Raw genomic sequence first — 25,311 nt, forward strand, 5'->3', positions numbered from 1 at the left:
GGTGCTGAGGGCCAGGGTTTAGTGGTGGGGTGGCAGGGGTAGGGGAATGGTTGGACTTGATGATCTTAAAGGTATTTTCCAACCTAAACAATTCTGTGATTCTATGACTGTGTGAGCCAGACAGCCACCTCCTGAGCTGGATAAAGCCCCAGCTGTTAATTAGTTGATTAGGTGAAGGGGTATTGGGAGGTGTCTGGGAAAGGGAGTGACAATTTCAGCAGCCCAGTTCTGACTCTCTCATGCTTAAGACGGTGAATGCCTTTGAGGGGCAGGAGGTGATGTAAGGATGGAGCACAGAGAAAGGTACTGTTGACTGGGGCCTGCTTGGGTCTGAACAGGGAACCCTGCTCCATGCTGGAAGACAGTGCTGGAGATGGTGTTGTCTACATGCCTAATGAAACCAACCCCCTGTGAGGGGGGACATGTGCCCTCAAACAGCCTGAACTCTGCACAGGAACTCAAGGAAGCAGGGGGCAAAGGGAGATGGGCTGGAGCACCTGTGGTGTCCTCTTGTGGCCACGTACCTCAGGTTTTGCATTCTCCTGTGTTTGAAGAAGTAGAACTATGGAGTCCCAGAGACAGAGGGAGACAATGGAGAGGGGAGGCAAACAAATTAAAGGCTCACTTTTCTAGTTTTTAAAGGAAAGAACAGCAAACAGCGTTTCCTGCTGTCTGGTAGCAAGCTACTCTATGTCGCTGTATCTGTTATTTAAAGAGGAAAACGATAACAATTTCTCATAGTGCGCATTTTTTATATAGGTGTTTTAATTGTTTTGGCTTGAAGATGCAACACCAGTTGAAAATGCTGGTTGTTCTGTGAACTTAATCTGTCACAGGAGAACAGGGTAAAAACTGTATAGAAGAAGATTTTGTCCCTATTCAAAATATACTTTACTTAAAAGAGGAGTCTGGAACTCTCCTAAACAGGACCCTTAACATATTCTTATAAAGTCTGTCTTGCCTACACCTAAACCCTTTCTCCTGTTAATACCAGCATCTCCAATGGTTATTTTGTGAAGAATGCATTGCATATCATTATGCTGATGTGCACACTGAAATGTAAATGATACCATAAAGGGGAGAATAAGTCTTGCCAAATCATCAGTTCGTTTTGTGTTGGTACCCCAAATCCTCAAACTGGGGCTGAATGAATCTCTTTGGGTTCTGCTCTGTCCAGAGGTAAGAATAGACTTGGTCAACATGAATTCATGCCTTCCCTGATATTGCACACATATTCTGAGCTTGATGTGAGTTTCTAGTAAAACCCCCACCCCAAAAATGTTGTTAGTCATCATAAAGCAAAATTAGATGACAATCCTGGATGATTTGAAAGCCAACAAAGTTTTTTTGTCAATGTTTATAAACCTTTTTTTTTTTAAATCGAAAAAGCGATGATGAAGCCAGGCTGTGACGAGGCAAGTTTCAGCACTCCGAGCCTTGTCAGAATGAACAGCCCTGCACAAACGTTCTGAGAAATCAAACGAGTATTCAGCATCTAATTCTGCACCACCCGCTTGGCTTACCCAAATGAGCTTTTGGAAAGTGGTTGAAAAGCAGTCTAGCACTTCCTCCCTTTTAACAGCTGAACTGAAATTTCTGAAAACCACGGAAAAACCTGCTAAGTCCCAAGCCTTGGCCTGAAGGTTTTTCCCCTAAACAATATCATTACTCAATGTATAAAATTATTGAGTGAGCTACCTTTAATATAAGGATTATTCCTAGTTTGCCTGGATTTGCAAAGGGATGCTGGAACCCTGAGCTGCCCCATAGATCACAGCAATCCTTGCGTGAAGCACAAAGAAGACCATTTGCAGTTGTACTGGGACATTCAGTCAGTGATGGTTTGCCTTGGAGTCAGCACAGATTTATTTGCCTTTATTGAATGGTGAGTGTAAGATCACTTTGCTCTAATAGCCTATTTAAGATTTAGGTGCTCAGTCTCATCTTCAGGAAGGTCTCTTGGTGCAAGTAAGGATTCAAGCCCTTTGCTATTCTGTCATCTATTAGGGAGAAATCTGGAGTTATAACCTCCTTGCAGCCAGTATGGTTGTCTGGGGAAATGAACCCTTGCAGAATTCAGCCCCAAGTGTGTATGGAAAAGTAGTCTTCCATGCATGTTATCCCTTCTCCGAATGAGTTCAATGGGATGCGAAACTGTTTAGCACGCACAAACGCTCCCTCTGATGGGATGAGTCCCTGGTTTTCTGGAGTGTCATCTCAATGTGTATGTGTGGGGGTTTTCTGATGACTGAACCTCTGTTTGTTGCAGTGATCCCGTACCACATCACCGTCACGACAGGCACAGAATATGACTCCAGCACCGACAGCCGAGTGTACGTCATCATTATGGGTCCTCAGAAAGTGCAGACCGAGAGGCTGTGGCTGGATCTCCCGGAAGGAAAAGACGAGTTTGCAGATGGCTCCGTAGAGAAATTCTCTGTTTGGGGCCTAGATGTCGGGGAGATAAAAAAAGTGGAGGTACTTTGTGAATGCAGCGTGGGTACTGGAGGCATATGAAATACATGGCCAAAGGAAGCGCATGTTCCTGTTAGTCTTAACAGTGAAAGAAAGGCACTTGGGTCTAAAAGGAATGCAAACAGGGATGTGCTAATGAGATTTCGCATGTGTCTGAACCTGAAAATAAGTATGCTTTGCATCTCACAAAACCAAGATCCTTGCTAGGCAGAAGATAATTTTGAATTATAAGGAAGTGGTAACACATCTCAGTTTTGTTCCATCTCTGGCACTTTTTTCTTGGTCAAACCCTGTTATTGACAGATGCAGCGAAGGTTCCCAGGATGCAGTCCTCCATCAGTCTTTCTCCTGGTTGATTTTTACACTACTTCCAGTTGAGTTTCATAAATTGTGCCTGCAGTGAGAAACACATCTTGTGTAATTTTCTAGCTAAACACGAAAATTGTTTCCACAGCTTGGAGGACCCATGCTTAGAGAAGAAAATTAATCATTGTTCATAAGTAACATGCACAAATAGATCTCGGTGCAGGAGCCATTTTTCCTGCTATGGCTCAGGGAGACAGAATTTGCATAGACTTTCCATCACTGAGCTTAAACTTCATATGAATCTTCCAGAGCGTTTGTGCACATCATTCTTGCTTCATATGGCAGTTCCACCTCCTGAAAGCCTGCTCCAGCCCCTGAGTGCTGAAACCCACAGCACCTGAGGACTTCAAAAGCCTATTTAATTTTATCTTTACCCCATGTCCTGTGTTGCACTACCTGTTGATGCACGTGCTTGTGTATTTGGAGGGAGACGGGTGAACTAAAACTAAAGAGAGAAATCCTAACTAATTAAAAAATGTTTGCAGCTGTAAGTCCTGTTGATAGACTGAAACACTCCCATTAGCTTTCATTCAAGGAATGGATTCTGACACCTTGAGAAGTCTCCATACTAGATCTGAGTTTGTTAGCAAGCCATTTTCTTAATGCACTCCAAGTGCCTGTTTACTGTGCCTATTAGTGGCACTTTCTGTCTAGCCATCTCTAGGTAAAACTTTGAAAGTGAAGCAAGAACATAAATCCTTCTCTTCCAGACTGTGTGCACATGGAAACAGCCACGGGCTGGGATAGAGAGGGAGGAAAAAGCCAGTATAACCCCTCAGTGTCAGAGAGACAGAAAAAGCTGCGTGAAGAAAGAAATAGAAAGGGATGCTGGAAAAGAGGCAGTGAGTAGGGTGAGGAAGGGGCAGAGAGTAGGAGAAGGTAGGAGCTGACACTTGGAAACAGAGGGAAACAAGGAAAAGAAATTATTTGGAAAGGATTACAAATGGGAAAGAAGACAAAAGGTTGTAAATGAAATGCAGGGAGGTAGAAAAAAAATAACATATAGCTTTCAGGCTGGGTGATATTCTGCTGCACTCTTCCACCCCTGTTCTCAGCGATCTCATCTGATGCCTCACTTCTTGCTCATTTTTCCCTTTTCATTTGTAACCTTCCAGCCCGTGGCTGGAGGAGCCTCTCGCTCCTCTCCTCCTGCTCCTCTCCTCCTGCCTCCCTTCATGCAGTGCCCTCTGCTTGGAAGGTCTCTCCTTGTTGATCCACATCCCAGTGATGACATCGATGTGCCAGTCTGCTGTGGTTGCCATGGCATCAGTCCATATTTTCCTTGCACAAAATTGCAGTGTTCAGGGACATTGCAGAAAATTGCTAGTTATCTACTTGGGAAAAGTGAGGAACAGTTCGTTCTCAGATTTGGCATTTGGCTGCTTCTGGAAGAAGGCAAGAAGTTCTGAATATGAGCTACCATGTGAAAATAGCATAGCATGGGGATTAAGTTTCCAGAAGCCCTCTGCATAACCCAGGCAGCAGGCTGCAGGATTTAGTACGATCGTAAGATTTGCAGCGTGATGCCACTTTTAGTTTGATATTGTTCTCCTGCTGCAAATATACTACAGTGAAGGCAGAAATAGTGGAACATGAAGTAATTTGAAAGACGCTCATTTATACCTGTCTTGTAAGCCTACACAGATATGATATTTACTACTGGTGTACTTTAATAGACAGGCTGACATGAAAATAAATACGAGTCATTGGGTAGAGGCACCATATATTGCATTCTTAAAACCAGTTTTACTATTTCTTCTTCTAATGAATGAAAGTATCTCTGTTCCTAGACTGCTGTTGCTGCAGAAAGACACAGGTATGACCAGAAGAATCCTGCACTGGTCTGCATTTCTACACCACTTCTGGCTCAGAGCCTTTCTCCATCACAAGCACAGAGTAAAGACAAGGATATACAAGTGTTGCTGACTAGGGACCTGATCCTGGAAGACCCTCAGGTCTCTCTAGTATCCTCTGCACCTTCAAGAATGAGCAGAAAATCCCATTTGGGGGCATCTTTTCCTTCTACCTACCGCCCAAATTCTCCCCCCATTTTTTTCTCCTGTTGTTATTTTTTGTTTCAATGTGATTGTGAGCTGCTCAGTGCAAATGGAGCATCTTAGTCTTGGCGATGTGAAGTACTCAACAGTCCCTCAAGGAAGGTGGGGATGAGTTACAAAGATTTTCAAACAGATGAAGGATCTTCCTGTCTTTGAAATTCTGTCATCCTAACTTAGTTCAAACATCTCTATGAGAGATGCACCTCTCCTATGAGGACAGGCTGAGGGAGTTGGGCTTGTTCAGCCTGGAGAAGAGAAGGCTGCGGGGAGACCTGATTACGGCCTTTCAGTACCTAAAGGGGGCCTATAGGAAAGATGGGGACAATCTTTTTAGCAGGGCCAGCTGTGACAGGACAAGGGGTAATGGCTTTAAACTAAAACAGGGTAGGTTTAGACTAGATCTAAGGATCTTTACAATGAGGGTGGTGAAACACTGGAAGGGGTTTCCCAGAGAGGTGGTGGAGGCCCCATCCCTGGGAATGTTCAAGGCGAGGTTGGACGGGGCTCTGAGAAACCTGATCTGGTTAAAGGTGTCCCTGCTCCCTGCAGGGGGGTTGGACTGGGTGACCTCTAAGGGTCCCTTCCAACCCAAAACATTCTATGATTCTATGATCTCAGCTCAAACAACTTGTCGTGATGTTGGTGTGCACATCCAGGCTATGCTGCTGGTGTGGCCATGGCTTTGGACTGTTCACCATATTAGCATGGCCTATCTAAAGATTTGCTTGGAATTGAAAGACAAATCCCAGTGCTCTGCTCTAAAAGACCAGCCATAAGGAAGGTTCAGCATTGGATGAGTCTGCCACAGAGTTTACAACATTGTTTTTGAAGCCCTTGGAAATCTGCTTGTGTGGGGGTTATCCAAGGCAGCTGGATGTGCAGGATGCTTTCTTCTGGCCAGCCACTGATACCAAAGATGTTAAAGGCTGCTGTGAAAATCTGGTTCCTAGCAATGACTTGGAATGACGCTCTAGGAGGTCGTTGTAACGAACCCAAAAGAGCAGCAGACTTTAATGGGCTCACTGGGATTCTCCCTCCAGCTGCTCTGTCCCTGCTTCACTGCAGAGCTATTGCCCTGAACGTTCCCCACCACCTCATCGGCACCATCCTGCAACAGGTCTCTAGAGGCTGCATGCAGGGTCTCAGAGGGCCTTTGGGTTTGGAGAAGGGCAGCCAAGCTGGTAGGGAGGCAATGGGAAGGCAAGTGTTATATTCCCATTCACCTCACACCCCAAGAATCTGAGAATTAATGCATCCATTGTAGACTTGAATTTCCCTAGTGGTTAACTCTAATTTTCTGCAGCTGCACAGACATTAGTATAGTAATAATACTCCTAATAGCAGTGATGGCTGAGACAGATAAAAAAAGTCGCTCGTTTTGTGGGGGGAAAAGACACCACAGATATATCACCCTAGATGAACTTGCTATTAAAAAATATTTTCTGAACAACCCTCAATATCCTAATAATATCAAAACAAAAAAAGCAAGAGCTAAGGACCTAGTTCCTAGTAACGACACAAACCACACTTGCTCTGAGAATAATGAGTTGTATGTAATGTAGCTCTTTTATTCAACCTTTTTATGAACATATAGCTCACCAGAATGACTGGCTGACTGAGTTGCATACATCAGTTGGGATACATATTACGCTTATAAGTCTGCCCCGGGATGAATTACCCATGTTCTTTAAGAGGGTCACATGCAGTTTCTTGCAAAGTTTACACCATCATCATCCATTTGCTGCTGATATACCTGTAGAAACATTGCTTGCTGCTCTTTATGGCCAGATTCAGCTTCAAGTGGGCTTTGGCTTTCCTAACCTCATCCCTGCACAACTGGACAGCGTCTCTGTATTTGTCCAGGTCCCCTGTCCCTGCTGCCACCTCTAGTATTCCTCCTTTTTCCATTTAAGTTTTGTGAGGAGCCCCTTGTTCATCCATGAAGCTTTCCTGCCACTCTTGTGTGACTTCCTGCTCTTCAGGATGCACCATTCTTGAGCTTGGAAGAGGTGGTCGTTGAAAATTAGACGGCTACAGATGTAAGCTCCATCTGTTGGCTCCTATACAAACATGGGCCTTTTGCAATTTAAAGAGATGGGAAGCAGGGAAACAGCCCAATACATATAGTTGACTTAGACGTGGATTTGTGAGCAAAGGAGGGCTTGAATAATGCATGTAGGTGTTTGCCCAGCTGAGTCTTTCATTGTGGCTATGAAGGTTTGGATAGTCACTTCTAAGTGTTGCAAGAGCAGTGGAAAGGAGTTGGAAAGACAGAGAAATGGGTCTGCAGAGGTCAGCAAACTAGCAGGTGGAAGTCACCGGGGCAAAGGTAGAGGAGCAAGAGAGTGGACATGTTTTCATACAGGTCAGTTCAGTCTACTTATTTCATGTTCCCCTTGCTTACTTTTAAGGCTGGCACTGTCCTGCTCTCCCTCATGCTCAGCAGCAAATGGCTTGAGATTCCTTGCCCACATCAGCTACCATGTACACTGATGCTGCCTGTTGGGCAGCAATGGCTCAAACTATTTCACAGCTCGCTCCATTCCACCATGGAAGCGGTTTGTGTGATGGTCTATAGAGTCAATGCTCTTAGTCCTTCATCACTGTTGAAAACACCCAGTAAGGGTCTCTCTGCCAAAGAAATCCCCTTTAACCAGCAGGTGTTTTCCCACTGACTCTTACAGGTGGGGCACGATGGTGCTACCCCTGAGAGCTGCTGGCTGGTGGAAGAGCTCACCATCGTCGTGCCCACCAAAGGCGTCATGTATAACTTTGTCTGTAAGTGCTGGCTGGCCAGAGACAAAGGTGACGGACTCACCTCACGAATCCTCAACATCTTGGATGCAGACTGTGTTAACGTTGGCCTCAAGGTAGGCTCTAGGCTCATCCCGTATCTCTAGCTGCCATATGGACCTGTGCTGATATAGGTTGTGTGTTAGCAGTTCTCGTACTTTGGTTTCTGCGTGTGGTTCGAGCCTTTTATTTGCAGAGGGTTTCTTTGTTATCTCTTTAGCAAAATCTTTAGGAACAGTTTAGCATCATTACCACTTAGAGCACTGTTTAATAATGCTGGATGGATGGAGCCATGGCATAGGCAGAAGGACAAGGTAGGGCAGAGCAGGTAGGACACAGTTCAGCAGTATGTCCTCATTTTGTCACCATGCCTGGAGCACCCACTGCATCATCTGGTAGCCACAGAGCTGCAAGGTGAACACCTTGGTGCAATCTAATTCCATCGTGTTTTGTTTGAGGGCATACTCCTCAAACTAGAGTAGTGAAGATATTTTAATCTCTGCATAGCGTGGCTATATATCAGCTTTTCTAATACAGGACAGGGAAACTGAATGCAGTTAGAAACTACAATAATTGGAAGTTATTGAAACATGGAGACATTTGTAAGCTTGATCTTAGAAATGAATAACTGCTTAAAGTTGAATAAGCAATGGAAAAACATATAGTCTTTTCATCTGTATATGAAATTTGAAGTAATGTGTGCGATGCCATATTTCAACCAAGTACAGATTGGAAAGCTGAGCTATGCTGATTTTGGATGTAAGATTTGTAACAGAAATAACAGTCTGCATGAATGGGACAATAATACTGTGTTTAATACCTGTATAACCATTTAAAATCTCTATAGATGTGTTTCTATTTACAGTGAGGCTACATTTTCATAGTACATTAATTTTTTGTTATGTTACTCTTGCTTCCCAAGCTAAAGATATTCTCCTGAAATCTTTCTTATTCCCCAGACACATGAAAGCATGATAATATTTTTAACATCTATGAAGGATTCAATAATTCAATGCAGGTTTCAGTGGCAGAATTGACCTAAGAGGGGAAAAAACCTTCCTTAGACTGAATACCAAGGTTAAAACCTAATCTCTTAAAAACTTCCCAACAGTTGTTTAACCTCTTGGATAAGGTTTCCAAACTCCTATTGGTGAGCTGATAGCTTGCCCACAGATTGAAGTGGACGTTCATGAAGACTTACGTTCAGTCTTCATTTAAAAGATCAATCCTGAATATTTTCATAAGCTTGCCAAAAATAGACACATTAACTAATTTTTTTTTCTATGATGTTGGGCCAGGAGCTTGCTGAAAGGTTTGAAGGAAGTCAGGGGAGATGCTTGAGAAGTGAAATCAGAAGTGTGCGTTCAACTTTCTAATCAGTCTCCTAGTTGAGGGAATTTGGGACTGTTCCCTCGTAAATTGCTGTAGTTAGAAACTGAATTTAACATTTTTTTTTTTAGAATTCAAAAAAGACTGATATATTTAACATCTTTGAGAAAGTTAATGCTTTTTTGTTTTGTTCTTGCTTGACTCTTGCACAGCCATACGTACCCACTTCAATTTAATTTTCTTCTTGGCTTGATATTCCCTCTTTGTGCTTTGAATTGAGTATTTGCCTTCCCATGCATAAAGAAACTAGTTGATGTCCACCACAGTCAATAAAATCCTTTAATGCATTGGTAAAAGATTTCTTCTTCTACCTATAACAAATATGATGCTTTGCTATGATTTAAAATGTGTGTGGATGAATATGTGGTGGACAGGCTACTCAGTACTGAAAAAACATGAAAAATAATTTTTCTATAATGTTATTCCTTTGCAACTGTTCATTTATGTGGCAATCACTGTTCAGGCCGATAAAACTTGCCTAGCAGTGCACTATTTGTTGGGGCTGTTCCTTGATATTCTTCCACCTCTTAAATACAGAAGTCTTGTTACCATAGGTAGGAACTTGAAAGCATCTAAGTGGCCTAAAGTCTTAACAGCACTGACAGCCACTGGGACTTGTATGCTTTTGAAATATTTTATTCTGAATCTTATTATCCACATGTCAGGAGAAAAGAACAAAGTTAGGCTAATAAGGTGAAAATGATGCAAAACTTCTCCTTGCACATTGGCACGTCTTTAAAGTACAAGATCTGGGAAGACTCTGCGTTCAGTGCAGCAGTGTGCACCTCATTGGGAAATAGGATAGCTGCATTTTTCTGCTGTAGAGAGCGTTCAGATGCATAGACTTCAAAACTATGAGCGATGCTGGACTCTGTTGCTTAGATGGACACCAAACACTCGGGGGAAAGACTTTGCAGTCCAGGGAAAAAACAACTGTGTCTTTGGGACCATTTTTAGAAATGGCAAGAGCTTGGTGCAGTACAGAGGTCTGGGGTTCTGGGAGGTGGTCAGGAGGAGATGCCAGCAGCAGAGGGATGGAGACCCACACACTGACATGAGGTTTGTGACTCCTGTGAAGAAGCAGTTTAACAGGTCTTCATCATTCCCCAAGCATGCAGTCGTCATAATAAGCCTGTCTCTCTCTGAGTCTATCTAGACTGAGAAAATATGCAGAAAAAGTCATAGATGAAGCAAAGGATAAGGTCCTGTAGAAAGTTTCAATCCCTAACTTTGCCTCTGGGAACCACAGTGTGGAGAGAAACCAAGAAGGCGTGTTGCAACGATTTCTGGCAAAGCAGCAGATCTCCTTCAGAGCCTGTCTAGCCTTTTGCCCAGGATTTTGCACTGGTTAAGGATGGCTGTTCAGATGAGACCTCCTGATTGTTTCAAATCCTCACTAGATCCTCTACGAAGTCACGGTTGTGACTGGAGACATAGAAAGTGGTGGTACCGATGCCAGTATTTTCATGACTGTCTTTGGATCCAACGGGAACACTGAGGAGATGCAGCTGGAAAAAAATGGAGACAGGTACAGTAACTTTGTCTTTTTTGTTGCTTGGAAGTGGAGTGACAACAGATTTTGATGTCAAGTCAAGAAGCACTTGGGGCTTCGATCATGATCCCACTGAAACACAAAGATAAACTCCCATTGACTTTATATTCAGAACTGGGCCCCCTGTTTGTGTTACTGTAGTGTATTTAGCAGAGCAGAGGAAAGGAGAGCACTGTGTGGTCAGGGAAACCATCCATTGTCATGTGTAGAAGTTTTGTTTAACCCTAAGCATTGAGAACAAAAATGTGAATGGTGAAGTCTTGCACGAACTCCAAGAGGAACTGTGGACATTGCATGAAAACCACAGGTGGAATTTTGGCAAAATGCATCTTTTGTGGAAAATTAAGTAACCTAAGGTAAACATTATTTAATGGGAACACGTTAGTAACTGCACAGAAAGAGAAACCAACATGCACATACCTGATTCGGGAAGTGCCTGTGATGGGAAGGTGCTGACTCTCCTTCGTCTGCTGCTCCTGCTTGCTTTGCTGTCCAGATGCCAGCCAGGTTGGCCCAGAAGCTGCATGAGGGATGCCAAATGCCAAGGCCTGAGCTGGTAAGATGAGGGCTCTTCTGAGAAGTGGGCTTCTTAGCTTGGGCTCCATGCCACGTTCATGTAACCGTGTGGTTCTGGAACGGGAGCTGTGTTGTCTGCAGCTGTCACGAAAGGGACACGTGGTGACATCTGTCTGACCAGTTGTGGCCTTATGGTGCAGAGAGACAGAAGCGGGCTGTGAGCTGCCTGGACTGTCATGCTGCATGCTCTGATTTTGCTAAAAAGGTGAAAACTCATGTTTTCTTCAGCATAAAAAGCTTTCAAACACTGTAACCCTAGCCTGATGCCAGCACTTCTGTAAGTCAAAAAACCCCCCACATGCCACCAATTCATTTCCTAACACTTTCCTGTCCCTTCCCAGCACCTCCCTCGGTAGAGAAAGCTTTGGTGTGCTCAAGAATGAACATGGCACTAACCATCTTTTAGAGGTGGGCTTCATCAGGCCCAAATTTAATCAGTTGACTACCTCTGATCTTACTCAGCAAAGTATCTACAGAGCGTCAGGAGAGCCCGGAGCGTTTGGCCACACGGTTCGAGGCCATCTTGCTGAGGTGATGCTGGACACTTCCCCCAGCCTCTTGGCGATGCAGATCCTCTGCCGCAGCCTTGCGTATCACGTGTGGGCCGGGTAATTGAAGATAAGGCTCCCTGCATAGAGGTCTTTGCTCAGGGGATGTTTAACCTGCAGCTGTCATAGCAGAGTGGGTGTCTGGGCAAGCCTGTTCAGCTGAGCTTGAAACCTTCATGTGTTTAGTTAGTAACAAGCACGAGCCTTGTTTGCTCTGAAAAAAAAAAGCGTAGCAGAGGTGCTGCTGACTGAACTCTCCGTGAGAAACACTGCTGAATCACACAGAAAGGCGTTTGGCCCTGCTCCCCATCGCAGAGAGACATTCAGTGTGCTGGGCAATGCACCTGGGTTGCCACCGTGTCTGGCTGTCGGTGACGTCCTCCTTCCAAGACCCCAGGAAACCTCAGGCTCATCTGTCTTCCATTGTTTTAAGCCCAACATTCAATTCTAGCAGGTGAGAAAATGGACCACGAGTGTTTGTATTTAAAAGTAAAGCAAAATTCACATCAGGGTACATCAACCAAAAATCTCTAAAGGGGATGGAGACATCTCCAGCCCCTCAAGACAGGGATTGCAGTTTTGCTCCAGCTGGTCAGGCAAGTGAAATCCCTAAGCTATGGGGCCTATAAAAAACCATCACATTTGCCTATATGGGTGGGATGGAAGACTTCTGCTGTAAGGATATGAAAACGCAGTGAAGGAGGGCCACACAGTTTCTGTGTTATTAGTTGCTCAGGTTGTCTTCTGCCAGCAGAAGATCTGCAAAAGGTGATGACAACTCATTGGGGCTGTATAGAGGAGAAGGGCATGCAAAACACAGATATTAATATGTTAATATCCCCAGGATGCTGTGCTATTCTTTGGGGAGGTACTGGCACATCTCTGCTAGCTGGAGGCACTCTATATCACACCTCCATTTGTACAGAGCCCCTGTCATCTCATAGAATCATAGAATGTTTTGGGTTGGAAGGGATCCCTAGAGGTCACCCAGTCCAACCCCCCTGCAGGAGCAGGGACACCTTGAACCACATCAGGTTGCTCACAGCCCCGTCCAACCTGGCCGGGAATGGTCCCAGGGATGGGGCCTCCAACACCTCTCTGGGCAACCCCTGCCAGGGTTTCACCACCCTCACTGGAAAGAATTTCTTCCTTAGATCTAGTCTAAACCTACCCTGCTTCAGTTTAAAGCCATCCCCCCTTGTCCTGTCACAGCTGGCCCTACTAAAAAGCTTGTCCCCCCCTTTCCTCTGGGCCCCCTTTAAGCCCTGACCGGCCGCACTCAGCTCTGCCCGCAGCCTTCTCTTCTCCAGGCTGAACACCCCCAACTCTCCCAGCCTGGCCTCACAGCAGAGGTGCCAGCCCTCCAGCCCCCGGATCATTTTAGTAGCCCTCCATCTCACTAGCACCCTCTGCAGAGGACATGAGTGTCCCCAAGTACAAATTCTGCCTGTTACCACACCAATCCCAGCAGTCTTCCTCCAGCTGTTAACAGCACAGGCTTCCCCGGCTCTTGTTTCCCATGTAAATCTCGCCAGCCTTTGCATCGGCAGCGAGGAGTGGGTGAGAGCCACTGCAACTAAATGGTAAAAGGCACTTCATCTTTATTGGGGCCATCCAGTGCCAATTCACTCGCAGCAGCTTAGTATATTACGAAGAACTGTATGTCTAACCTGACTCAGATTTAAGGCAATTTTAGCTACATTACTGTTATTGCCAAGACCTCTGGGCAATAGAAATATTTATAAGAGCAGGCATGGGTAGGAAAGCTTAATGAAATCCCTTAGAAAAATGCTTTAGTGTCCTGGAAAAGGAATAGCAGCAGTCAGCTTGCCTGGGTACTTCTACACATCTCAATTTTTTTCAGGGTTATGTTCATGTTCATATATATTAGGGATGGAAAAGAGCTCTTGGGTATCCCAGTTTGTCACTTGAGCAATTCTTTCCCTCTAGTACAATGACGTCTTGGAAGTAGCAGGTGAGTATCAGCCTTATAAACTGTAAACAGGGCATTTACTGAAGATAAGTAATGGTTTCTTTTGCTAACAGACTGTTTAGCTTAGAGATGCTCAGCCTGGAAAGGAGCAGAGTGAGATACCTCTATGAAGCTTTGTAGGTAATAGTGATTGTAATGAAAACTGACCATAGGATCATGGGATAATTCAGGCTGGAAGGGTCACACCTTTTTCTTAAACAGGAGTGGAAATCAATCCAGTCCAGGCACAAAAGCACATTCTCTTTCTCACAGTGAGACAGGCTGTCTTGGTATCCGGTACCACAGAAAGACAAATAATAAGAGAGGGGAGCCTTTTCAAAGAGCAGGCATAACCCTTAATAACTATAAATGGACTGGGACCAAAATGCCCTATCCAAACGTCTCTGGGAGTGCAGGGCAAGCAATGCCTGGATGAAAACTGAGAGGCTGGAGCCAATCGCTATTGCTAACATCTGCAGCTATGCAGGCTCAGATAATGGTGTGAGGATAATCGCATTCATGCTGCAGGGTGTAATCTGAGCAGAGGTTGGTAAAGAAATGGGTTTTTTCTCCACCTCCTGGCACTGCACAGCTGTAGGAGGCTGAGTACATTGTCGGGAATGAGTTATCATCATCATGGATTGTCTATATCATGGTAGCGCCCACAGTTTGCAGAGCGCCCTCCAAACCTCTCAGCAGGCTCGGGTCTCACTCACAAGGAGAAGTTTGTACGAAGGAGGAACCTCAACAGCAGAGTGGTCATGGTGGTGCTTGGTAGACCCCCTGGATTTGGCCACCCTTCTGCTTAGCAACCGTTGTATTTTCATCTGCAAGCCCATAGCAGGTCCGCCAGACTATTTTGGGGGAAACCTAGAAGACAAACTTGCTCTAACAGGGTAATACTGAGCCTGAGGCAGCACTTTCACTGGCGTAAGGCTTTCTTCCCAGCATTGTTGATGCTAGAGGGAGGTAAGGTAGCTGCAGTCCTAGCCAGTGTGTGACATCTTCTTCAAGAAGCATATATTAGCTGTTTTTCTCTTTTTCCTGCTTTCTGCTGTTTGCTATGGATGAGCAGTTCCTGCACAACCTCGTGCCTATGTGCAGCAGCCAAGCACAGGCTAAGATCTTTCATGCAATGTTACACAAACCTACCCTGGTTCTTACCAGAGATGGAGCTAGTCTGCAAATCCAAATTCCCCCAATTCAGGAGGGGAGTGTGGGATGGCCGGTTTGGGCTCCTCTCTAACACAATTTCTCTGCGCTTGCTAAACTCAGGCGCTGGGTTCCAACTTGCAATCAGGTTGCCGTATTTAGCTGAGCTGCAGCAACTGTCTATCACCGAGGCAAATGCAAAGTTACGTGCTGCGTCTTAGCGAAAGAAGATTAAGCAAAATTGCTTTGCCTTCTAGCTGAGACGGGCTAAGGGCAAGCACGTGAGCAGATGCCAGGAGGAAGGCATTGTGCAGAAACTTGACTGCGAATCTCTATTGTTCTGGTTACAAACAGTGATAATGTATGCTGCAGGCTGCCTGGAACGACTCCAGGTGCCTCCTATGGGCTTGATTTTCCAGGGGAGGAGGAATCCCTGTCAAATCTGCACGGAGGTGTCTTGCCAAAACCACAGTAGCTAGTGATTGCAGGACAGAAAAGCTCAGGTCCAATGAAGTGCAGTCATAAACTTTTAATTTGAGGCTGTTGGCAAGGTGTGAGTTGCAGCACGGACAGGGGATCAAGACACAACAATGCTGCAAAGCAGCGGGAAACCTCCTCGGTCTTTTCAATCCCCCCAGGTTTGAGCGAGGCCAAGAGGACAGTTTCATTATGGAGATCGCCGATATCGCACCCCTCAGGAAGATGAGGATCCGGACGGACGGGAAGGGGACACGCCCGCATTGGTTCCTGGAAAGGGTAATGCACTTCACATCGCGCCTCTCTGTGCAACCTGCTTGTGCTGAAGCCTCTAAGCCCTTGAGAAAGAGGAGAAAGGCAGCGAGTGACTCGCTTATATTCGTTTCCTACGTTTTTCCATTTGGTTCCTCATTTTTTTTTCCTGCAGGAGTTGAGTGAAAAAAGAAGAGAGCAAGGGCAAAAGCCGTGCTGTAAAGCTTTACTGCAGCCTCTGCTGTTAGATCTCACTCTACCTCCCTGCAAAAGACCCTTGGCTTGCCACCAGGGCACCTGCAACATATTCTAGCCCCTGGGATGTATCCTCAGCTCTTGCAGACCCCTGCCATGCTCTGACCCCATGGGAGAGTGGTTCCCCCTCTGCCAGGCAGGGACAGCTAGTGTGGGCCTGGGCTGGGTGGGACATTTCCAAATAGTCCATCCTTTCAGGTGAAGCATCACATCTCTCCCCTTCCCTTCTCCCTCTAGCATTCAGGCAGATTTCTTTCTTTTCTTCTTCATACCAGGTGTCATTTTCTCCTTGCGTTTTGAATACAGCATGCAAAACAGCTCCCACTGCTTCTGTTGATTGTATTTTTCCCTGGTGTCCTACCCTGCAAAAAAGCACAGTGGTTGCTCTTATCTTTTCTACCAAACCACCAGCCCCATGTAAACATCACTTATATTTGGACAGTAAAATGTCATTTGCTTGTTATGGGTCCCTATAATTATATTTCTAAGACAGAGATGGGGTGATGTGCTGATTCCACACCATCAGATGTCATTAAGGGAGGACCACATCTCTGCCATGTTCATTTAGCATGCTTTTTCTGGATTAGAAATCCTGCTGGGTTTCTGTATCTTGGCTTTTTTATGAGAACAGGCAAAGACCCAATAGCTTAACCCATGGTCAGAAAGAATAGTGCAGGATTTTTTAATTGGGTCCTTTACCCTTTTTGACTAGTCTGATGATGCCCTTCATTTCACCATAAATAGCAGGTTTCTGAACACTGGTCCTAGGTGTCCACCAGTTTCCAGTGAAGCAATGAACTGTTCTTCACCTCCATTGGCATGGTCTAAAAAGTGGTGCAGTACCTTTTTGCACTTGAGTATTGTCACTTCTAATTTTTTTCTCAGCAACTCTTATGCAGCTTTCCAAGGCATTGGACCATCAGCATATATCTTCCGAATATATGCCACAGACACAGAATTTTTCTTTCTGCGCCTAAGGAATAACTCAATCTGTTCTCTGATTTGATTCAGTTATCTTGGTCAAACTCCCTTTGCCAGTTCCCTGATACCTTCCCAAGTTTTATAAATCATATTCATTTAAAATGAAACCAAATAAAGCTTATTCATGCAGAAACATTCCAGATCTTGCAGTCATGAATTAGCAGTAGCTCGAAGGCAAGGGGCAGTGGCATCCCAGTCGTCCAGCCTGCTGGATTGGCCCACCCAAAGCAAGCCTCTCCCAGAGAAGCTGACAAAAAGGACTCTGGCATGGACCCATCCGATGGGCTTGTAGCTCTACAGCAATAGCAGGCAGACCATGCACACAGCTCTTTGGGACCAGGATTTTAGAAGCTTTTGAAAATTGCACCCGTAGTTTCTATTTTCCTTAGAGAAACAGAGAGTGGAGGATCTTCTGGCTCCAGTGATACGTAGAGAACTTTATTTATTGGTCCTCTTTCCCACCTTCCCTGCGAAGGTAAAAATAGCATTTGCATTCCCAGGCAGAGAGTGAGGATGGGAGTGCTCTGTGAGAGGGGAGGAAGGATTTGTGTTCTCTGATTTGTATTCCAGCCTTGGAAACTTATGTAGCCTGGTGTGACATGAAAACTGATCTGAGCCCATTTCCATTTCTGTCAAAAGTGCATATTAAAACTGCATAATGAAATACTTGTGGGGGTAGTGCTAAACTCTCAGACAGATGGTTCACAGTTAGCGCTAACTAGCACAGTGAAATGAGAAGCTAGATTAAGCCATCAACCCTGTAAATAACCATTTGTTGCTCCATTTATCTACAGGATATTCTCAGTTTTCTTGTTCTATTAAAATAACAATAAATGATCTTTTTCATTCTCTTTGGACTTTTTGTAAAGTGTTGCTGGTCGTAATTTATACTGCTTTTAGTTTACCAGAAATAGAAGTGCATAAATACCAATTAAAATGCATGAATTATCAATGATGTTGTACACAGCCAAAAGATTCAATTTACAAGCAGGGAAGTAGTTGGGTGGTTTTTTTTTTTTTCTTTCTGTCTATATAAAATACATTGAAATTTCATTCAGTATCTCAGCAAAGTAATGAACCTGGTGCCAAAGTTTCAAACTGCACCAAAACTGGCAATAAGATTTAAACACCGATACTTAGTCCTCTACAGGGAACAAAACTTGATTAGTGATGTGTTGGGCCAGAATGAATATTATTGATTATTGCTATACACAGACAGACATACTGAACGCTCCCTAAAGCTGAGCAACACTTTCTGATCTCACCACTGCTGGGAGAGACACGGGGTTTGGATATTTCCCTCTGACCTCATGCTGAATCTCATGTTCCTCCACATCAACCTACCACAACACTGCTCTGTGTTTCTGAAAAAAATCAGAGAACAGAATCATAGAATCATCGAATGGTTTGGGTGGGAAGGGACTCCTAGAGGCCATCTAGTCCAACCCCCCTGCAGGAGCAGGGACACCTTTAACCAGATCAGGTTGCTCACAGCCCCGTCCAACCTGGCCTGGAATGTTCCCAGGGATGGGGCCTCCACCAACTCTCTGGGCAACCTATTCCGGTACCTCACCAACCTCATCATAAAAGAAATTGTGACTTCTAATTAGGAAACTTATCTAAATGCATGCTTTAGAAACCTCCTCCTGGGACAGCCAGTTCCTCCGTCCACATGAAGATTTCACCTCCTGCCTGGTGTCTTAGATACAAAGTTGAAAAGCTAGAAATAAGAAGGGATGAGAGCTCTCCGAGTGAAATAACAGGAATTGTAAGACTGTTGAATTCTGCAGAGTTGCTTCCCTCAGAATTTTAATGTCACTTTGTGCTGTCAAAGCCAGGCAGATAAGAAGCTGTCTTAATGAAGCACTAATTGCCTTGCATTCAGACATCACAAATAATCCTGAATGTGGGACTTGGTTTTTATTCTTTATTCTTTTTCCTTTATATAAAGGAGATTAAGAGAACTTGAGACAATTCATTATAGCTGAAGCTGACTGTTGTTCTCCGCAACAGAGCAAAGTCTTTTTGTTTTACAGTCAGAGGACCCTGTTTTTAAGTGAAGGCTAATGATATGCAACAGAAACATGAAAATGGTTGAGTCTTTAAAGGTGAAATCCTGGACCTATGCGTTTTGCTGTTAGTGGGGTGTGAGCCCCTGTGGAGCATGTTTTACGCTGCAGCTGGGAAAGGGCTGGGTTAAGGTAAATTAAATGACCAAATGTGTCAAACCTTTCTGTTATAGCATTCGGCGCACAATTAATTTCAAGTTGCTGGTTTAAAGTTCTTGTCAGCTGTGATATTTGTTCAACTACAAAGCAAATCATCCACATTTTATTCATACGTACTGCCCCCGCTTCCTTTTCATTTCAATAGGTGTTCTACAGCCCAGTTAAAATGTGTGCATGATTAGTGATAACATTTGAGCTTAAAAGCACGCAGGATGTCCATGGCAAGTTCTAGGTATTCTAAAAAGTATTTCAGATGCAGTGAAAAGCAGCAGTCTCATTGCCAAGTGCAGCTGATTTTTCTGAGAGGAGCAGGCAGAAAATAAAAATAGCCTCAGCTCGGCTCCCTGATATGACTTTCTTGACCCTCATGATCCAAATCGAAATACTGCATCATCCGGTGTGTGTGCAACACCCACAAACTTCTCCTTCTAGGATGGGATTCACTTTGTGCTATTTTAGTCGTGGAGCAAACTACGTTCAGCTTTCACCTCTTCTACCAAACTGTTTGGGCATCCTCTGTAGTCGGCAGAGGGAGGGATCCACGAGAGGGAGGGGTGCCTTCAGTGGCTCTTTACCCCAGCTTGGGTGGGGTGCTGGTGGCTTCCCTGGTGATACCCAGCTCTGACCACTGACCATAGGCAGGGCCAACACAATGTGCTCGGGCTGGGTGCCCGGTGTTTAGGCGGTTCATGCTAGATAAGGTAGGCAATGTACTCGCCTTGTGACTGAGCAATCAGCCTGCCACAGGTTTCCTGGTGCCCCCCGGTCCCTTGCTCTGATCTCCCCTGAGCAAACCCAGCTCATATAATGACTCTCTCACTCCTGCCTGCTCCCCGCGGGAGCACCATCCCAGGAGGAGGTACCAGAGGCTGCTCCCTCTGTCTGTGCTGCTTACATGAAGCTGCAAGCGGATTAAATCACTCGCCCTGGGTGCGGGGCTGGGGAGGGAAGGAAAGGGCATTTCGCCCCGGCGCTTTTAGTGGCCAGACGCTTTTTCCCAGACGGCATCTGGACCGCTGGGCATGGGCTGGTTATTTGTGAGAGGTCTGATCTCTCTGTGAGTGCACTCCAGCTGGCAGCTCTAATCTGCTTCTGCCCGCTGCTGCTTTCCTGGTATTTCCCAGCAAGTTTTGCTCAGGACATTTTGCTACAAACAGGGTTGTGGTCACTCCTGAGCAGGGCAGAGGTAGAGCTGGCTGAACCTTTTCCAGCAAAGAGTTTATGCACTGAGGGAGGAAAAAAAAAAGGTATTTTCTGTCAACCTGAGATTATTCATGATTCAAATTTGTGAATTTTAGCCAAAGAAATGTTTCTAGGTTGGATGCCTAAGAGGATGTAGACATCATTCACGCATCCTTGAGAGAGAAGATGTCCTTCTGGTCTGTGCCCCAGCAAAGATGGCACCAGCTGGGGTGGTGGAGACCTGAATTCTGCTTGGTTCAAAGCAAGGATTTGATTCAGCGTATCTTGACTCACAAAGCAGTTTTCTGACCACAAAGTAGTAGTGTCACTGGCTGTGAACAAGCAGCATTTTAGAAAAGCGGGACAGCTTCAACAGCCCAAAATGTCCTGTACTGCTGGGATTAAGGTGCTGCGTTATAGATCCCTGTTAGATTCAGGCAGAGAGAAACCCCCAGATGAGTGTCCTACCCAAGGAACACTACAATGCACAAATAGCACGGCTGCTGCTTCAGCTTCAGTGTAGCTACTGCTCTCTTTAAAATCCTTTTTTTATAACCTGGAGCAATGTTCTTCTTTTGAACAGCTAAAGGCAAAGCCTAGCTGGGTTCAACAGGAGTGCATGGACTGGGACACATGCAGTTTGAGGACAGAATTTGAGCACATTTTATCTCAAGATAAGTTTTATAAGTTTCTTAGGCTGATATAGGAGAGTGCAGAGGAAGGTCAGAGGAAGGTCACTAAGATAGTCAAGGGTCTGAACCACATGGCATACTAGGAAAGGCTAAGGTAAATGGAATTTTTAAGCCTTGAGAAGAAAAGGCTAAGGGGGGATCTAATTGCAGTCTTCTGCTGCTTAAAGGGATGTTACAGAGACCATCGATCCAGTCTCTTCTCAGAGGTGAACAGTGAAAAGGCGTGAGGCAATGGACACAAGTTGCAACAAGGAAAATCCTGATCTGATATAAGGAAAAAAACCTTCCCGATGAGAGTCATGCAGCCCTAGGGTGGAGGCCCACAGTGCTGGGAGAATCTCCACCCTTGCAGATTTTCAAAACTCAGTTGGATGTGGCCTTGCAGTTAGCCCTGCTTGGAGCAGGAGGTGGGACTAGACACCTCCAGGTGTCCCTTTTAACTTAATATTTTCCATGACTCCATGATTCATTTCTTCCTGGTACCACGTCACACCTCTCTGGCACGGCTGGGCTCATGTCTCCATGGCCTTTGCAGAGATGTGCCTTGCAAGACACTGCTTCTTGATGCACTGCTTCACTCAGATATGGTCTCTGTTTCTGTTAGATGGTAACAAAAATGGTAATTTGCAGCCCTGTCTCCTCCCTTCCTTCCAACTCCCCTGATTTAGTGAGAATTTACTGCTGGGTTTTTGCTGTAGACAAGTGTGATGCTTTTCTCCCAGTAGACTGATGCTCTACTGAGCCCACATTCAACAGGACACATAAAAGTGGGTATTTTATTAGGTATTTGTTAAAGTAACGGACTGGCTTGTTCTAAATAGGTGCCTATTCTGTTCTTATCACCACAGCATCTGAGCTCCTTCCTGTGACATGTTAGACAGTGTGACTAATATCTGTTGCATACTGTTTGTTCTGTCACCTTTTCCCAGAGGGAGAAGAGTGTGAAACATTAAGTTTTGCTGGCCTAATTTTATCTTGTGCATTGCTTTAAATTGTTTGGGGTTGGCTTGCAAGTCTCTACAACGATTACTGTGTGTTTGCACAGAGGAGGCAAGGGAAAGAAAGATACTGGGTACTTCAAGGAGAGGTAACGAGGTTTTCAATAACTCTCTGTTACTTCTTCTTTAGACTTAATTCCATACTGGCTTCTAGGAAAGGTCTGACTCTTTTAGAGATGAGTGTTGTCCATAACTTATGTCAGAGGAGCAAATTTCTTCCTATGCTTTACCCCATGCATGAAAAGGTCCAATATTATGAAGACTATTTCTCAGGACAAGTCACCACAGCAAATATTGTCCATAGCAGAGAGCTCTGTTTAAGCCCAGAAGAGCCCAGTACAGGTTTTGAAGTTATGACCAAGCTCTACCCATGTCCTACCACGCTGTGCAGTCAATAGGTTTGATCTTCGACCTTGTTCAAATAGTAGTTGAAGTTTAGCTGAAGTTTTTTTCCCTTATTTTGGCTCTTCACAGATCATCCTGAAGAACCTGACTAATCAAGAAGTGGCTACATTTACCTATAGTGAATGGCTGTCGAAGCTGAAAAATGCCAAGGGAAGTCTTGTGTGTGAGATGCCAGCTGTGATAAATGACGAGCAGATGATGGAGGACACGACATACACTCTTCAGGTCAAAACCAGTGATATTGGAGGCAAGTCCATGGTAGATATTTTATGACTCTTCTAGTGTGAAGTTTGATTTTTAGCAATGGAAAATGTATCCTGCTTAATTTAAAATTATGTTTAAAAAAGCGTAATTTAGCCCTACTATGCTGGAATACCTCCATTTTGGCTGGCTGTTCATCATGACTGTAATGCTGAGCACTGGGCATAAAATATTTAGACACAAAGCCTAGATTTGACTGCTCGCTGCTTCCTCTGAAGACACCTTAACAGAAGCTATTGCCAGACCATGTTGCAGTGGTCAGAAGCCCCCTTTTTCTTTTTGGTCAGGTAGGATGGAAAAAAAGGGTACAGTCAAAGCTGGTGGGCTCCAGGTTTGCAGTCAGCACTATCTACTTTAGCCAAACACAGGAGCAATAATTCACCCTCCCTTTAAAAGCGTTTTGAGACCATTTACTGCAGGCTGTGAAAAACCATCTCTATATGCACACCAGATAGCAGAGGTAGAACAGAGTATAAAGAAAGCTGCAGAGCTTCCAGAGCCAAGAAATGGATTTCTGTGTCATTTCCTGGGATCACTGCCTCTTTTCATGAGAACTTCTGTCAGGCTGCTGAGGGAAAGCTGCAGCCACGTACAAGCTGCCTTGTGCCAAAATAAGGCAAGTTAGACATTATCTTGCAGGCACCTTGTTGGAAAGGTTGACCATCAAAGGGGATTCTGCCACACCAGTGCACATAATCACCTCTTGATGTCTACTTCTCTTTCTTTTTCTTTTTTTCTTTTTTTTTTTTTTTTTTTTTTTTTTTTGGATAAAAAAACATTGTTTCATTTTTTTTTTTTGCTTTTTTGCTTTTTTTTTTTTTTTTTTTTTTATTTCTGGATTTACCAGTGGTAATTTATGCAGCTTGTGAGGTTTGATCTGAGAATATCAAAATTCCCCTGGCAGAGTGTCTTCATGCCACCTCACCATTTTTTATCTGTCTGCTCTGGCTGCTGCTTGTCTGAAAAACATGTAGTGAAATACGAAAAACAAAAGAGAGAGAGGAAGATTTGTTTATGTATCTGGCAATCCATCTAGCATAATGGTAGATCTTTCTGTGACCTTTTTGTGAAACCCAGCCCTAACTCACAAAGGCGATGGCAACACAAACGAGAGGAGAATAGAAGATGACAGCAACAGCAGACAGATCTGCCCTTCCCATTGAATGAAGGATGATGGGTATTAATGATGAAACATTTTATTTCATTACAAACAGCAACAACCAGTAGGAAAGAGCAGATTAGAGAGAGGTTTCAGAGCGTCTGTTTATGATTAGATCACACGGCACACTGACATAATGCTGAACTTTATCCAGCTTATCTAAAGAGGGTACGAGTCACGAACCACCCCCCCCTCTTTGATCGTTGTGTATTCCACAATTACTCCTCGCTGGACCAATTCAGGAAGAAAGACATTTTATTCTTGACAGTTAGTTTAAACATGTTATATCATCTCCTGCCACGCTGACATTGTCTGGGGACAGCAGTGCTCCACAATGAATAGAATCAGACGTGTTTATTTCTAGGTATAAAGTTTTTCTCTGCAATAGCTTTCAATGTTCCAGTGCATCAGAGGCACTGAGAAAAAAAAAAAGAAAATGAAAAAAAAAAAATTCATCTCACCTATTTGTCACCCTCCAAAAAATTATACTTCTGGTCTTACTTCCTTCTAGTCTAGACTGTCTCTGGTCAATTCATCTGGGACAGGAGTCTTAATCAGTGGTCTGGATCACCCTCTGGAGGGTCTCTGTCACTCTCTCTTCATCAGATTCAGACAGAGCCAGCACAATTAAGTTAGGCCAGATGGCTAAAGTCAGGGAAAATGAATCTCCCAAAAAAAGGTCTTGCAGTGAACTAGAAAGCGCTGCCTTTTCCTTCCCACCATGCACACAGGTATAACAACAGTCCTGTTTTACCTCAAAGAAACCCTGAGTTACAGTTTGGCTTTCCAGAAGTCACACAATTTGAGTGATCGTGTAACACACAGAGGCTGCACCAGGGAAAGACTCTGCTCTTACAAAGGTCAAATCTCCTCTCTATCAAAGGTCAGATCCATAGACCACCAGAAGTACCTCGGGTGGCAGCTTACAGAGTACACACAGATAAGGGGAGACGAGGTTAGAATCATAGAATCATAGAATGTTTAGGGTTGGAAGGGACCACTAGTGGTCATCTAGTCCAACCCCCCTGCAGTGAGCAGGGACACTGCTAACTAGATCAGATTGCTCAGAGCCCCATCCAACCTGGCCTTGAATGTTTCCAGGGATGGGGCCTCCACTACCTCTCTGGGCAACCTGTTCCAGTGTTTTACCACCCTCATTGTAAAAAATTTCTTCCTTACCTCTAGCCTGAACCTACCCTGTTCTAGTTTAAAACCATTTCCCCTTGTCCTAACACAGCTGGCCCTACTAAAAAGACGTTCCCCATCTTTCCTATAGGCCCCCTTTAGGTACTGGAAGGCCGCAATCAGGTCTCCCCGTAGCCTCCTTTTCTCCAGACTGAACAAGCCCAACTCTCTCAGCCTGTCCTCATAGGAGAGGTGCTCCAGCCCTCGGATCATTTTTGTAGCCCTCCTCTGGACCCGTTCCAACAGTTCCATGTCCTTCTTGTGCTGAGGGCTCCAGAGCTGGACGCAGTACTCCAGGTGAGGTCTCACCAGAGCTGAGTAGAGGGGCAGAATCACCTCCCTCGACCTGCTGGCCA

The 25,311-nt window shown here is 44.7% G+C and overlaps 1 protein-coding gene across 1 annotated transcript in view; it reads left to right on the forward strand.

The window, feature by feature from the left end:
* LOXHD1 (lipoxygenase homology domains 1) overlaps nucleotides 1-25,311 on the forward strand; it is a 164,089-nt gene that overhangs the window by 110,512 nt on the left and 28,266 nt on the right. Inside the window, exons 33-37 of the mRNA XM_035903101.1 lie at nucleotides 2,270-2,478; nucleotides 7,583-7,768; nucleotides 10,481-10,608; nucleotides 15,519-15,636; nucleotides 22,420-22,597. Of these exons, the coding sequence (XP_035758994.1) occupies nucleotides 2,270-2,478; nucleotides 7,583-7,768; nucleotides 10,481-10,608; nucleotides 15,519-15,636; nucleotides 22,420-22,597 (819 nt within the window). The remainder of the gene's footprint in view (nucleotides 1-2,269; nucleotides 2,479-7,582; nucleotides 7,769-10,480; nucleotides 10,609-15,518; nucleotides 15,637-22,419; nucleotides 22,598-25,311) is intronic.

The sequence above is a fragment of the Egretta garzetta genome, unplaced genomic scaffold, assembly GCF_000687185.1.
Source record: "Egretta garzetta isolate BGI_Z169 unplaced genomic scaffold, ASM68718v1 scaffold179, whole genome shotgun sequence".
NCBI lineage: Eukaryota > Metazoa > Chordata > Aves > Pelecaniformes > Ardeidae > Egretta > Egretta garzetta.